General features: G+C 31.2%; 1 protein-coding gene and 1 long non-coding RNA gene across 4 annotated transcripts; both read right to left on the bottom strand.

Annotated features, from left to right (window-relative positions):
• Positions 1-3,551: 3,551 nt before the first annotated feature.
• LOC119838906 lies at positions 3,552-6,773 on the bottom strand. Its single transcript, XR_005288225.1, has 3 exons — positions 6,621-6,773; positions 5,625-5,985; positions 3,552-4,287 (listed from the first exon to the last, which is right to left on the bottom strand). It is a non-coding gene; the product is annotated as an uncharacterized LOC119838906 (long non-coding RNA).
• Positions 6,774-9,744: 2,971 nt separating this feature from the next.
• LOC119838694 (pyrroline-5-carboxylate reductase 3) lies at positions 9,745-14,980 on the bottom strand. Of its 3 annotated transcripts, none has more exons than XM_038364777.1 (6): positions 14,888-14,980; positions 14,425-14,647; positions 13,411-13,670; positions 12,868-13,089; positions 11,903-12,114; positions 11,340-11,466 (listed from the first exon to the last, which is right to left on the bottom strand). In XM_038364777.1, the coding sequence occupies exons 2-6, from the start codon at positions 14,495-14,497 to the stop codon at positions 11,403-11,405; spliced, it is 831 nt and encodes a 276-aa protein (XP_038220705.1). In that variant the 5' UTR covers positions 14,498-14,647; positions 14,888-14,980; the 3' UTR covers positions 11,340-11,402. The 3 variants fall into 3 exon arrangements, with proteins under 3 accessions (XP_038220721.1, XP_038220705.1, XP_038220713.1); XM_038364785.1 differs by having other exon boundaries at positions 14,898-14,978; XM_038364793.1 differs by having other exon boundaries at positions 9,745-11,466; positions 14,425-14,980.
• Between the last annotated feature and the right edge of the window lie 668 nt (positions 14,981-15,648).

The raw sequence follows: 15,648 nt of genomic DNA, 5'->3' as shown, positions 1-15,648 counted from the left end.
AAAAAAAAAAAACACCTTACAATTTTTAATAATAGAAAAATAGTAAACAGAAAACACAACGGAGTTAAAATTTTTGTTAACAATTTACTCAAAGCAACTGGAGAGTACTGTAAACACATAGAGGCCCATTGAGAACAACTGGCGCATGCGTATAAGGTACCAAATCCGGTAGTAAAAGCAAAGTCGCCGCCCCACAATATCTTTCACCAGGTAAATTATTTTATACCTGCTTGAAAATAAAAGGTAAAAGTAAAAATTAAATTTCAATGCGTATGGTCAATTTTTTTTAAATACTAATGTATTGAAAAAAAAAAATATTTATATATATATATATATATATTTTTTTTTTTTTGTCGGTTTGACTTGATTTAATTTGAAAATAAAAATTTCAAATTGTTATAATTTTGTTACAAACAATTGAAAAATTTTTTTTTTCTCTAGGATCAAAGTTTATAATTATATAAGTAATTTAATTAAAAAAAATATACGAGTTTTATCAATTTTTCAATAAGTTATGATTTTTTTAAAGTTGCAGTTATCATCCCCTAGCTTCTAACTACCCTATCTCAGTTAATTTCAATTTTAGGAAAAAAAGTCATAGAAGCATTTTTGTGTAAAATTTTACGCTCTACAAATTTTATTTAAAACTTTTTTTTCTAACACTTACGGTTTCGCCAAAATTTCAAAAAAACGACTTTATTTATTTTTTTTCACCCCTTCTCGGGGGTGAATTTAAAAAAAACTTGCACAGTTCGTTTTTAGATTCCTCAAAGTAAATTATATCAAAAATTCAAGTTTTAATCTCAAATTCGCATTTACCCTACCCATTTTCTTGGACTATTAGGTATACAAACATGGTGGCTCACAACAAATATTTTTTACTAGGTGCGTCCCCATCATGCCTAGTGAGGGAGATACAACTCCAGATTGTATAATGGGACCAAATTGCAACAATTTCCTCATATATAAAAAAATAACCACGTCAATCAGTAGAGACACACAGGGTATCGAGCAAATACACCAAAAATAACGGTCGAATTGAGATTCTCAGTTGGACAACCAGTTTTCGGGAACGTCTTAAAAAGCTTATGATTAGTTAATGTCAGATTAGCTGTTAAACGATGTCTTAGTTAGAAGGTAACAAATAAGTACTCGTATAATTCTATGTACTTGATTTTATTGTTGAAAAGTTGGGTTAATTGATTCTAAAATGAAGATAAAGAAAGAGTTATGATACAATTTTAAATTAGTTATCAATTGTGCAGTAATTATGTAACGGCATATTTTTCCACTTGTCAGTCTCAAAGTCCAAAATAATAACCGAAGCTTTTTCTGCAAATCATTTGGGGCACAGTTTTAATAAGATTTTTTGTTTATTTAAACTAAGATACTATTAATATAGTGGCCATATACGATCATTAATCCTTTATATTTAAAGGGTACAAGAAATTGTGAAAACGGTTAGAATAATTATAATTTTTTTTATGTCATAGCGGGCAAATGATCATTCGCTGATGTGTCTCTGTGAATACGCTGCCTGCTTTTAGAGGTAAGGAATAAGGATAAGGTTGATGACTGGAGAGAGTGACGAAAAGGAACGGACCTCCGGCTCGCCCACTTACCGTACGAAACCCAGTAGCATGTCACTATTTTACACCGTACTTCCAAGGGGGTGTGGTACTTCCCTGGTGCGAGCTGGCACATTTCGTGCCGAAGCGTGCTCATCACAAATAATTATTTATGTAGCTATTTACTTATGTATAATGTAATAGTAGTTAAATATAAATATAATTTTCCACTACCTACGGCTATTTTTATAATTCAAAACACAATAATAAACAACAATCATATTTTATTATTGGAGGTTAAGATATGCTAGGTAACCAAAACATGAAAATTTTCTTCTGATAATGTTTATTTTTCTCTGCATAAACAAAGTTTTGTCAATATGTGTCATGTATACTGAAAATAACATTTTCCGTACTTCACAGTTTAACAATTTATTGATATTTAGAATATTAAATTATTAATCATAGGTCTTCAAATGGAATAATCCTTGGAACACATTGCATTTGTATTTCGATAGGTTGACGAAGCTGCAAACGATGTGAATAAATATCTATCTGAAATGAAAAACATGATATCTAACCAAAATATATAGGGAAACAATTCAAGATTTATGAGGTATAAATTGATGGTTATAATGGACTAAATAGGTTAATTATAGAATCTGAATTTTTGTTTCTCAAGCCAAAATGACTGGACGGGTATTATTGAAACTTGTGGGCAGTATTGTATCTTATGTACGAAAATAATAAAAAACTATATTCAAGGCATATCGGCACATATTGATTAGGTAAGCTTTTTATTTTCTTTTTATGGCAGAGCAAGCAAAGGGGCAGTTAGGACACCTGATTTTAAGTGGTCATCACCGCCTATTAACCCCAGTATCACTTGTGTTGTAACAAATATCTGCACTCTTTTCTTGATGCCCCTAATGTATCAAATCAACTTTACAAGGATCGAGTCTTTTGACTCTCAGGTCACTCACCTTAGATTACATTATAGGACTTATCTTGCAGAAGGGTACCCCGGATAACCTCCAGGTGGTGGCGGAGGATACATAGGTGGCTGGTTGTCAATAACAACCGGCGGTTGCGCTATAACAACCGTTTGAGGAGGCTGCTGTTGCCCACACGCGTTCGGACAGAGACACGGTACACAGCATAGCGCGGTGAGAGCCATACAACAAGGGTTCACACAAATTTCACACTCCCCGCAGTCAAAAGAAATACACAGCCCCATTTCGATACCACTCGTGAACCTATCTGACTATGACTTATTTGTGATGAGGATATCTAGAGATAAGCTCTTATCTTCAATGCTATTTTTTAAGGCATGATATCCAAACTCGCAGTTAAGATGCCTTTTACATGATTGATAGTTGTTACATATTGTAAGTCGTCTCAAATGGTCGTTTAGTCTAGTGGAGTGGAATCAAAGGCCAAATTATCGTAAAAAATTATTTATTTTTTGATTTAAATCGTTTCCAACATGATTTTTTGATTTAATTGTTTTATCAAGCGCTTAGATGTTCATCATTTAAAATAATACAAAATTATCAATTACATCAAAAAATAAATTAATATTTATTTACCTATAAGTATGTATCACATTATAATTAACTTAACATTAATTGTTAAAATAAATTATCCTACGCAATTATAACAACAAAAGCTATTAAATGATATCATATAGTTATATAGGAATGAAAAACAGAAATTTAAAATTAAAACATGAAATTTATAAATTTGTAAAGATAATATTGGCAGTAACCAAAAATACTTAACCTATAAATAAATGAACTACCCAGTTTAACGATCAAAAACCCAAATTCCTCAATGATTTTAGACGATTGGCTTATGTGATGCCACATGAATTGATCAATAACAAATGATTTTAAAAATACAATTGTGAATAAATATTTAAAAACTCTTGACCTTAACGACTATTATTTTCTAAAGATATGCTGCTATCGTATTTGATGTAGATTGTAGTGATTTGTAATTATTGAGCAATTTTAATTGCTTTAAAAATAACATTCATATCGTGTTCTTATTGCTGAGAATTACACAACTTGTACTTTGTTCTGAGATTGTAAATTCGACTACCCAAGTTAATATACCACCCGTATACGGACAAGTATCATCTAGATACCATGATGTGCTAGCAGTAGGGCGCAAGCACATCAAAATTATGTATTGTAATCCTCTTTTTTTGGTTGAAATGTTTATGTTCTGTCTCCAATACATGAATATAACGCAAAACCTTGAATAATTTTGATCTATACATGTATACATTTTAAAGTAGTGTAACAAAATGTGAGCCTATTATTGGCGGACAACCTCGCACAGAGAGAATTACAAATGCATGACTCAGGTATAAGACAACACTGTGACGCAATTCGTGTCCTGTGGTGACGCATACAAACATAAACATCGGTCGATTTTTGACGTTGCAACACTGTCAATTCAGTTGAGTTGCCTACAAGAGTAAGACAAGACAGTTATAAAAAGGGGTTAACTGGTTTTGCGTATCATCGTCGTAAGTAGCAAAAACTATCTATAAGGTGGCGGTGGTTCATGGTTGGGTCGCTGGCGCGGGGGTACTTGCACGACGGTGGTGTGATGCACCACGGTGCGGGGCGGTGGGTCGGAGCAACAGTCGCAGCAGAGACAGGGGATGCAGCAGCAGCAGCACGGACGACATGATATATTGCAACCCATCCTGGAATTAGGACATGAGTATTAGGTACATTTAAGAAGATCTGTATTTATTATAAGATTGGTTTTTTAACAGGAAACTTAAATACAGAATTCCACATTTCTGCCGTCTTTCCAACTTGTATATGAATGTTTAAATGGTTAGATTGTCTTCGAAAAGACAAATTACCTAGTAACGTTTGACAATTTTATTTTAAATTTATACCTCATCCTTAAGACGAGCATATGCATAATATGATATGACCACAGATAACATAATACAATGACATATAAAATAATGGGTCACTATTCAAAATTAATTCGACTAAAAGATTCTATAATTTAAATACGTATTTGAATCAATTATCCTTCAATTTACTCACGTACCGTTAACCTTTCATGGTTTAAAGTTTGTGTGATTGTTATACTTTTTTTATAATTAAGGTTGTCCTATAAATTAGTTTTTCTATTTTTTCTTATGTCAAAAATGGTCTTTGAGAATTAAACAGAACTTTTATAATTGAATATTGCACTTGCCTGACTGTTATATATCGTTAAGTCATTATGACTAAAAAGGAGCACATAAATTTGGCTTAACTGATTAATTTAATAGATAAATCACATTTATCTTTACAATTGCCTTGATAAATTTACAAGCATTTTTAAATGTCACCTAATCGAAAATTTTAAATTATAACTACGAATGTACGAAGTTTTACTGTGAAATAAAGAATAATAGCTCAAAATACAAAAAAAGAGTAAAGAAGTTCTTGAACTAATTTAAGTCAACATGTTTTAAGTGATACCTTATACAGTACACGTTACAACCAAAGAAATGGAAGTGTCAAGGTAAAAACGATGACGTGTCCACGAAGTAAACATATAAAATGTATGGTGGTATGTTAATGAGCGATATGTGTATGACTAACATTCTAGGTCGATACATAAAGGTATGTTATTGTTATGATCATAGAACATAACCCATTCTCTAACAGTATTGATTGTCATATGTGCATATTGGGTAGGATACACAATAGTCATCGATACTTATGTTGTAGAGTACCTACTACTCGTAGTTCAAATGCAGGAAAATGGCCGAACAAATTGCTTCTCACAAATTTCAAGCCTGATGTGGCAATATTTTACGTATCAGGTAAAAAATATGCACTTGGCATAATTATCAATTCTTTATAACTTCTTGGTTACGTATTTAAAAAAAAATACATGTAAATGTTAGTTCTATCTACTTATCTAAATGAAGTGTAATCATACTGTGAATATAGCAAAAGTTTAAATCTAAGGATTGCATGTGAATACTTTATTGAGGTGCAAAATGCGGTCGTCCACAGGTGCAAAACTTACCTTAATTATTTTATTGAGAATCTATTCATCTATAAGAAGGGTAGCCAGGGTAGCCTCCTTGTGGTGGTGGCGGTGGGTAACCTCCTGGTGGCGGATAGCCTGGGTAGCCTGGATAACCGCCGGGCGGCGGCGGGTGGGGATAGCCCGGTGGCGGATTGTCAATAACAACAGGTGGCTGCTGAATGATCACAGTCTGCGGCGGTTGCTGATGTTGCTGCTGACCGCAAGCGTTCGGACACAGGCACGGGATGCAGCAACACGCCGTCAAAGCCAAACAGCAGGGATTCACACAGTCACAACCATCACAATCCCCACAATCGAATGAGAAGCACAGCCCCATGATGTTACGTCGCGCCTTTAACTAAAACACATATATGTGTGTGACTAATGATATGTCTCGTGATAGCAACTTATCATTTCAAAGTAAGGCTTGTACTATGCTTAGTGTATATTTAATTGCCACACTATTACCAATTCTATTTGTAGCTGGGTAAATTCGAGAATCGCATCGTACAATCGCGTTGATACTGGGAATTATAACTACTTTACTTTTATCAAAAACCAAATATGCTGCTATCTTTTGATAAAAGATAATGCCCATTTATTGTTTATGAGCTTCCTCTCCAAACTTATACAAACTATTGAAGTTAGGTACAAGTATCTCTCTGTGATATCTAATGCCTCATATTATTATCTGACTATACAAAAAAAAAAACTTACAACAATATGAAAAGGTACATTAAAGTTCTAAACTCCAGCACATTTCAAAATTAACATAAAATATAGATTTGGTTGGATATAAAATTTTATCAAAATTATAATCAGTGACAAGAACAAATTGGTACAATTTAAAATTATGATACTAAGGATTGATATCAATATTTGAAGAAAAATATGTTAAAAGTTATTATAAAATATAGGGTAATCTAGGTACATGTAAGTGGACGACCAAGCCAAAGCATACAATTTGTAAATATTCATGAATGAATTCCTTACCTGCTTCAGCCAAAATAACAAACGATTTATAATATAATTTAAAAGAGAATGCACTTAGAGACCGCAGAAAATAAAATATTGGTTAGCACTTGTTTGTCACACTGCGGGAAAAACTGTGATGCGGCCGCTTGCGCACAAGCCAATATTTTTCATTAAGTAACCCAGCTCTTTCTAAGCCGAAGCATTTACCATGTGAATGAAAAGGATAACTATAGCCCACGCAATGCAAGCGGAAAATGAATTCGTAACGACAACCTTGCTCCAATACGAACAATACAATATATTTTACTTAAAATACTTCTCAAATCAACTTTAATAACAACTCTCATTTCAAACTAATTTAAATGCGTCATTAGAAACGTTATCTTAATTGTTAAACAATACCTTTGAAAATTGTACGATTAAAATTGTGTTTCAACTTATAGTATAAGTATTCGGGCTTTCATATATTATGATTCATATTATTGCATGAGTGTATTTCTGTTTGGCTACAATGAGCAAATGTTACGCAGAACTGGATGTAATTTTGAGTACGCCACGAACGGTGATAACCATAGGTAATGTCCCTAACATTAATATTAAACATTCAATTACCAGTTAACCGAACATGTCAATGTTTGTAGTCATCGATAGAATAGATGTATTGGAAAATTCGATATTGTAAGGTATCTTACTTTTAAATTTATTTCGGTGACTATAAATTTTTCAATACAATAGGTACTATTTAGTCACAGAATGACCTTAGAAACAAAACAGGAAGGTATTGCAAGCATCTCACGGTTACTGAACACGAGGACAGACCCTCATTTTTTCTTTCATCGGGTGAAACCAATCAATAAACTGTAAAATACAGAAGTTACGGACTTACTAACGTAACGATATTTCGACACCTTCAATATTTTATTTAGCACTAGATGCCAAAGTAATTTTGCCTTAATTTTTGTCAAGGCGTTTTTTAATCATAAAATTCAACACTACATTGTATCAAACACTACTAGATTCTCAAATTAAAAAATATAAAATGAACTAACAAACGCTCGAATCTTTCTAGTATCGCGTGTACAATGAACTAAAGGAGCATTAATAGAACTCACACAAAGGTATAAACACATTATTTAAATTACTAACATAGCACGCCGTTCATTTCCAGAGGGAATATTTTATAACAATGAAGTTAAGTAATTAAAATTAAAAACAATTGTGTAGTTAGATGTGTTTACATAGATATTTTGATGCCATTTATAATTTAATTATTGTAATAATGAAACTTGTCTATAATATGACGATGACACCTCAAACAATGAGTGTAGCAACAATTTCCTAATGGAAAATTTGGTGTATTTTATAAACGTGCGCTCGAAATGATTAAACTTTCAATATTATATCAATATTTAGAGTAGGCAAAATAACTTCAGCCTGTACCATCTCCCGTTTATTACATGCCATGACTGTTAACAATTTACATAATCTTAAACGTATCGATAATCGACTATCGTATAAACATATAGGCTGGCTATGAACGCATTAAGCAGTTTTTTATTAAAAATCTTCATCCAAAACATACGGTCCAACTGCCATAACAATTTCCTCGAAATGGGTCCCGTTCAAGAGGCTAGACAGAACCGAAACCAATACCGATTTCATTTCATCTCATACTACGACTCTATATAACACCTACGTGGCTGACTGTATAAATAAAATATTATATAGTTTTTCTTCGTGCTAACTACTACTAACAAATCAAATCAATATTTATTACACGTTACAAAATCAAATATTATATATAAAATTGTATAAAACACCCAAACAATGTGAGCGAAAAATCATAAAATTAATCACTGTTATCCTGGTAATCTTATCGCGAGAGCGCGTCATACTCAATCAATGCCAAAATTAAAGAAGGATTTACTGTGGTGTGATACGCGAACACGGCGCGTAGCTGATACTTGAATTAAAATAATACATCGCAATAAAAATGCGAAAACAAAGCGATGAGTGGTGAAGATTACGCTTTAATCGCTTTAGCAGAAACTACCAAAGACTGTGTTAGACCGTTTAAAGCTGAGAAAGTCACCGTATTGGAACCTAAATCGAAACGCAAAAGAAATGAAAGAAGTCGATCGTTTTTTTGGAAACTACCGACACTGCGTCTGGTGCCAAGTCTGAGCCAAGTGCGACACAGGTTAAGGAAAATAAGCTGTGTAAGTAACAACGAAGATGAGGAACAAAACTTGGTTCCAACTGATGTGCCGAGACATAAAAGTATAGACATAGGCGTGGGGTTGGCTCGGCGAGTATCCCTTTTTATATTTACAAGGCGATCGGTCTGCGTGCATCCCTATCATCCCTTCACGCCGAAACAAACAACAAGGAAGATTTTTTTAAGATGTGACGATAAGAAATAGACAGCACAACACATGTTATATAATATCCGTCCATTTAAAGAACGTAATTACTAATTAATTATGATAATAATCAGAAAGGTGACGCTGGCTCAACTGTCTAAGATATTAAATGTAACCGAGGAAAAGAAAAGAAGAACTCAAAGAAAATTCGCTTTTTTTAACTGATATTCACCAATGACTTTAGTTGCTATAGTGGTTTCACATGTCTTTTCAAATTTATTTGACTGGAAGAGATTATTTTATAACTATAAGCCGCCTTTTGCAAATTCATCATGTATTTATTGTGCATACCTATCCCTACATGTAATATTTTTAACACAAAGGTTGTTCAAAGTTAACCAAAGTATTAATTAATTTGTATACAATAATAATTTTTTGTTTTACTCAATATCTGCATTGATTCTAAGTACAAATATTCTGTATGTTGTTTACTTTATCTACTCAAAGATTAAACGAATTGTGCATTTTAAATCAAACAAGCTATTTAGACAAACATTAGTCTTCCCTGTTTTTTTATTTGTTACATTGCTGATACCAACATAAATTAATGTGTAATCTGTTAATCCGTTCCTAACATTTAAGGAAGTTTAATAATCATCTATTGACTTCTCGTATGTAATGTTGAATGCGTATCTTATTTATTAAAGCTACAAGAATGAAAAACATCGATAACAAAATATCGTATGTTGTATTAATACCTAATAAATAATAAAACAGAATAATTTCATCATTTTAATCCAATATCATCCATCATTTTATATGGAACAAAAACAATTTTTACAATCAGATTTTAAATAAAAGATTCTTAAAATATAAACTAAATATATATGAATTATATACTTATCTCATAGGTTTCATAAAACAATGTACATTATCCTTAAAATACAAGAAATACTTTATCTAGTCATCATCATCATCATCATCAGCCCATATATGTTCCCACTGCTGGGACATAGGCCTCCTATGAGGGTTCAGGACATAATCCATCTTTATCTAGTACAGTGGAATATTTATTCTATTAACAAAATATTAGAGGACGAACTGGAATCTCTATTAGGGACACTTCTATATTTTTACATTTAAAACAACATTATTGTGTGTTGTTGAACATTTATCTTAAACACATAACACATTCCAACAACAACAAGTACATGACAACTTTTTGACAATTGTTCCTTTACGGACTACAGATATTTTAAAATTTTCGACTCAGAAAAACAATACAAGTTATGCCGTTGCAGAGCAAAGCACCATACAGAAATTAGTTTAAATTAAAGAAGTATTTTTAAAATTCGATGTTCTATATAAGAATTATTTTAAAAATCATATATTTGTAAGTAGGTACGAGCTCTAAGGCTCATGAGCTATAAATAATACTGTACTCAACAAAGACATTTGGTTATTTATGTTATGATAAACCTAGGAGTGAAACATTTATAAAAATCATACCTTTTTTATGGAATACTGCTTTTTATTTGTTAGAATATTTTAGCACAAATTAAATAACTATTTCTAGCAGCATCACATAATTTTACCCGTATGGAATTTTACCCGCCATGGAAGTATAATCAATGTTTATCATAAAAATGTATTATTTGTTTAACAACAAAGAAGAATATTGGTGAAAATAATTTCTCGTGATTCTCATTTATAAAGCATTTGAATGCTATAGAACTAAAGATTAAACATGTTTATAATAAAAATAAACATACATTAAATACTTATTTTTTAAACTATGGTACAAGGTGAGATTATATTATAATCCAGAATAAGCACAGGTACATTAAATACTTATTTTCTTTAATACTATGGTATATGGTGAGAATTTTACGAGTATTTAAATAATTAACTAAAACTAATATGTGAGTATTCGTTTAGTATATTTTTAATTTTGGATTGCAAAATAAATTAATCCCTATTACTTTTTCGGAAAAATATAGAATATAATTTAATTTAATTTTTATTTTTACTCTCATTATACATATATACCAAGATGTATCATTATCAAGCCTTTTTCTTCTGAATTCGGCGGTGCGATAGTACATACCGTCTATGAAAGTTTAACCGTACTTGCCCAGTTTATATTGGAAAATGTCGAACTTTTTGCCTTAATTAATCCGAGTATTGGTGATGGGCATAATGTACAGATAAATAAAAAAAAAGTTTTTAAGCACTGCACCAAGATAGACATATTGTACTCCCAACCTTCTTATAGTAGGGGCTTAACTACTGACACAAATATTTATACTATAACATGTAAACAACTCTTTGCCGAAATTGTTACTAAAATAACAGTGTGGCTTTAAATCTAATTTAAAGTTAATTCTAAATATACCTTTTATCAACAAACATTATACATTCGAGTATTTTCTTAGTTTTACTTTTTACCCATTTCGAGAGTTCTATGAGTAGCAGCTTCTATCGCGTTGATGAGTGTCGCCCTAAAAGAAAATACATATTTACCTTTAAAATTTTGCTCTTATTAAAAAAAACATAAAAAGTACTGTTCATTGTTGCATAATGCATATATTTTATAATAAACAAGTTTGAATGATTTTAAATTATTTTCTGACATAAAAATATAATACATCAGAGAAATTGCTCTTAAAGATAGCGTAAATTTTATTATAAGCTTCCACATAACTCAAATAATCAGTAATAATTATATTTTTTTTTTCTAAATGAGATTAAATGCTTGACTCTTTTTATAGTTCTATGTATATATCTCGATTTCTAATTATAGCTCTATGTTTATTTTTGCCACAGATTTTATATACATACTTCTATAAATAACAACGAACTCTTTTATGAGTAACTTAGTAGATAATACCACAAAGGACACTATTTCTAGCGCCATAAAAAATGTATAAAAATTACCTAAATTTTCCATCTTCCAAAGTGGCAACTCCACTGATCGTAGACCCACCCGGGGAACATACTTCATCCTTCAACAAGCCCGGATGTTTCTTACTCTCGAGAACCATTTTCCCTGATCCCATAACCATTTGAGCTGCTAACCGTATTGCTTGAGCTCTTGGTGCACCTTGCTTCACTACACCATCGGCTAGAGCTTCAATTGCTATGTACATCTGAAATTAAAAAATATACACTAATAATATAGAGTTCAAGTGTTTGTTTGTATGAACATGGTCAGCTCAGGAACTATTGGACTAAATAAAATTATTTCATCATTAGATGTGTAATTGGTGTGTGTTATAGACTAAACATGTACCACAGGCAGAGTAAACAATTAGAAGTAAATGAAAAATTAATAGTATATTCTGTATCAAGGCCTCCCGTAAATGCAATAATAAGGTATGTATTTTTATCTGTATGTAAAGTATATGTAAAACGAATTTTTTTAGGATTTTGAATTTAATGAAAATCAGATATTTGGAAACATACTCAACATCTCACATCTTAATGAGAATTTCAACACAATATATATGGACAAACCAATTTACACCAAAATGTTAAATTTCATGTAGGTTTATTGATTAGAACATAGAACAAATGATGTATGTTGTAGAACTTCTGATTGTTTTGTACCTCTTATAAAGATGAAGAGTTTGTTGTTTGTCTGATCATGCTTATTTCAGAATAGTCAAAATATTGAGGAAAGCTAGAATTGGTGAAACTGTGTGGGACACAGCTAGTTATTTGTTTATGAATAAATAATATAATACAAAAGTTCCATAATTTCAAACATAATATGATTTATGGCTTTGATCCACTTTCTGACCATATTCTTGTTTATTAATTATTTTGATTTTTATGAAATTCTAGAACCAAATTCGATTTCAGATGAAATATTAAGATACAATACTGTTATGAAAACATACAAAAGCAGGACCACAGCCAGTAAGAGATCCCAGTGAGCTCATATAATGTTCCGGAACCCTTTCACAAATCCCGCATCCTGAAAGCAGCTTTTCTAATTCAACACATTGCTGTTCTGAGACTGTGCTATCTGGTGTGTATAAGCATGCACCAGCACCCACAGACATAGGAGTATTTGGCAAAGTGCGAATTACTTGCTTCTCACCTGGCAGAATGCTTAAAACCTGAAAACAATGGATGAAGTAGTTGGTATTTGACACAGAATATGGATTTTACTTAAAACTGATTTCAATAGATTCATTTTGGAAACTTAAACATTAATTATATGGTTTTACATAGAATTATCAATACACTAGTATAATCTATACTGTGGGTAACCTCACTAGAAGCATGACTCAATGTGTTTCTGTAAAAACTATTCTAGGATTAATCTTAGGAACAATACAAATGTATAGTGACTCTAAATCAAAAAGGTAAAACCAGATAACACAAGTTGATTTAATGATAAAAAAAGCAATTTTGTATATTAAATTCATATCATATACCTTATGTAAATGCTCAATGCTGATCCCTGCTAGAATTGAAACAACTAATACTTTTTGTTTGACAATATTCTTAGGTAATGAGTCGGAACAATCATCTATAGCTTTTGTTAAAAATTGAGGTTTCACTCCCAAAAAGACAATATCACAATTGCTATACACTTCACCATTTTTATTTGTTATATTTGCACCACATTCTTTCCAGTGTTGAAGATTTTCTAAATGTGGTCCTGACACCCATATTTTAGAAGTTGGGAATTCACCTGCAAATAGGAAACAAGTTGTAATATTAATAAATAAAGAACAACTAATTAGTATAAAAGAAACCAAAAACCCAACTGCTAACTTTCAAGTTTTTGTATTACTATATATTGTAATGCAATAATCATTCATATTGCTAGGGTAAGAAATTTAAACCAACTACAATTCTGTTATAAAGAAAGTGTGGATGCAGTGTAGGACATATGGCATTGTAGGTAATCTCAATTACAACAATTCTACTACGTAGGTAATCTTAACTACAACAATTCATTGCTTTTAATGTAATGGAATTGATATTCAATGTACCTCGAGTACTAATATATTTATTATGTAATTCTCATTTTCTACACAAGATGTGAATTATAAGAATTTCTTAGAATTTTAATAACTCATTTTTTTTATTTGTTTATATTTAAGAAATTTTAGAATTAGTACAATGCAAAATAATTATATTTATATTAACTATTCTGTAAAACCTTAAGAAGTACCAAAGTAATTAAGGACACCAAAAATAGAAAATGTTGAAAATCTGATTAGAGTAAATATGATTTCTTTTTTACACATCAACATAGATCATTCATTTTAGAATTTTATTTGTGACATATTTTGAACAAAAACTTAAATTCAACTTGGTAGATGCAAAATTCTACCTATAATATTAACCTTCTTATTATGTATGTCTTATTCTAAATGTATGTTTGAATATGGTAGTGTTACATGATTTTGAAATTTATTAATCTTTAATTAGTATGTTACCTTTGTTAATTATTCCTTGAAAAATCGATGTAGACATATTACCACCTCCAATAAAGCCCAAATTGTAAGACATATTGACGAGTAAAATTTTTCAATAACTTAAAGAAATAAGTCCTTCCTCGACTCTATTAGGATACACTATAGTTTCGAAATACGGCTCTTCTAGCTCTTTTAATCGACAGCCGCGAGCCGACGCGTAATTTATTTACTCACGAGGAATGATCTACAAACAAACCGCAACTTAAAAAGCTTTTTGGTCAACCAATATAAATCACTGAGATAAGATTCTTCATAATTGGGTATTTTTATAACGGAATGGTTTAAATTCGTTATACAATTTCATTTCTATTATTTTTATCTTGGTTAAACTTGCATAGTGTTACCCATAACCGAATTTGAGAATCACGTGCAAATCTTAATAGTTAATAATAAATTCTCTCCTAAAATCTTTTTATTTTCTCACCTATACATACATTTTTCATATTTTAGTAATAGGCAGAGATTTTGGACAAAATATTTTGTTATGGACTTCGACGTGTATTTGATCTATCGGATCAATTTGCAGTGTTGCCAACTTGGATTTTGAAAAAGGCGTAGGCCAGATTAGAAAATTACGTAGAAATAGTAAAATTTCCATATGAGAAATACGTAGATCTACGTACTTTTTTTTTTGATTGAAATTAAGACAGTAGGGTAGGTAAAAGTGAATAAAACGACAATTCATAAGACCCTAAAAGTTGCAGACAGACAGCAGATAGATAAAACTGGTTAGAGAGATATCTCCGTGAACAAAAATAATAATAAATAAATAAATATTCCAGTAGCCGGTTAGTTTTTACAATATCTACATTCTACATGTGAAACCACCACTTACAGATAATTTAAAAAAGTTCGCTACTTTCAGGGTCATCGATTTATTTAAATTATTCAATTTTTATTATCATTTTCAGACAAAATTAAATTTATACATATATTTATTAAAATGTTTAATGTGTTCCTGCGAAGGCTCGGAAGATGTTTCGTTTTACACAGTCACATGAGTCTCAGTTCTTTTGAATTGACTGATGACTGACACTGTTTTTAAAATGAATGGCGTAATAATAAGTTGAGTGGCGAGGCGAGGCGAGTATGCGCTAGTATAAAACGGAACGTTTATTAACTTTTTTTTACGAAAGTAACAAAAATAATGCCCATTCAGTCTAACAACGGGATATGTTATTTTGC

This window comes from Zerene cesonia, chromosome 3 (genome assembly GCF_012273895.1).
Source record: "Zerene cesonia ecotype Mississippi chromosome 3, Zerene_cesonia_1.1, whole genome shotgun sequence".
Classification (NCBI taxonomy): domain Eukaryota; kingdom Metazoa; phylum Arthropoda; class Insecta; order Lepidoptera; family Pieridae; genus Zerene; species Zerene cesonia.
This window is presented reverse-complemented; position numbering and strand designations above follow the sequence as displayed.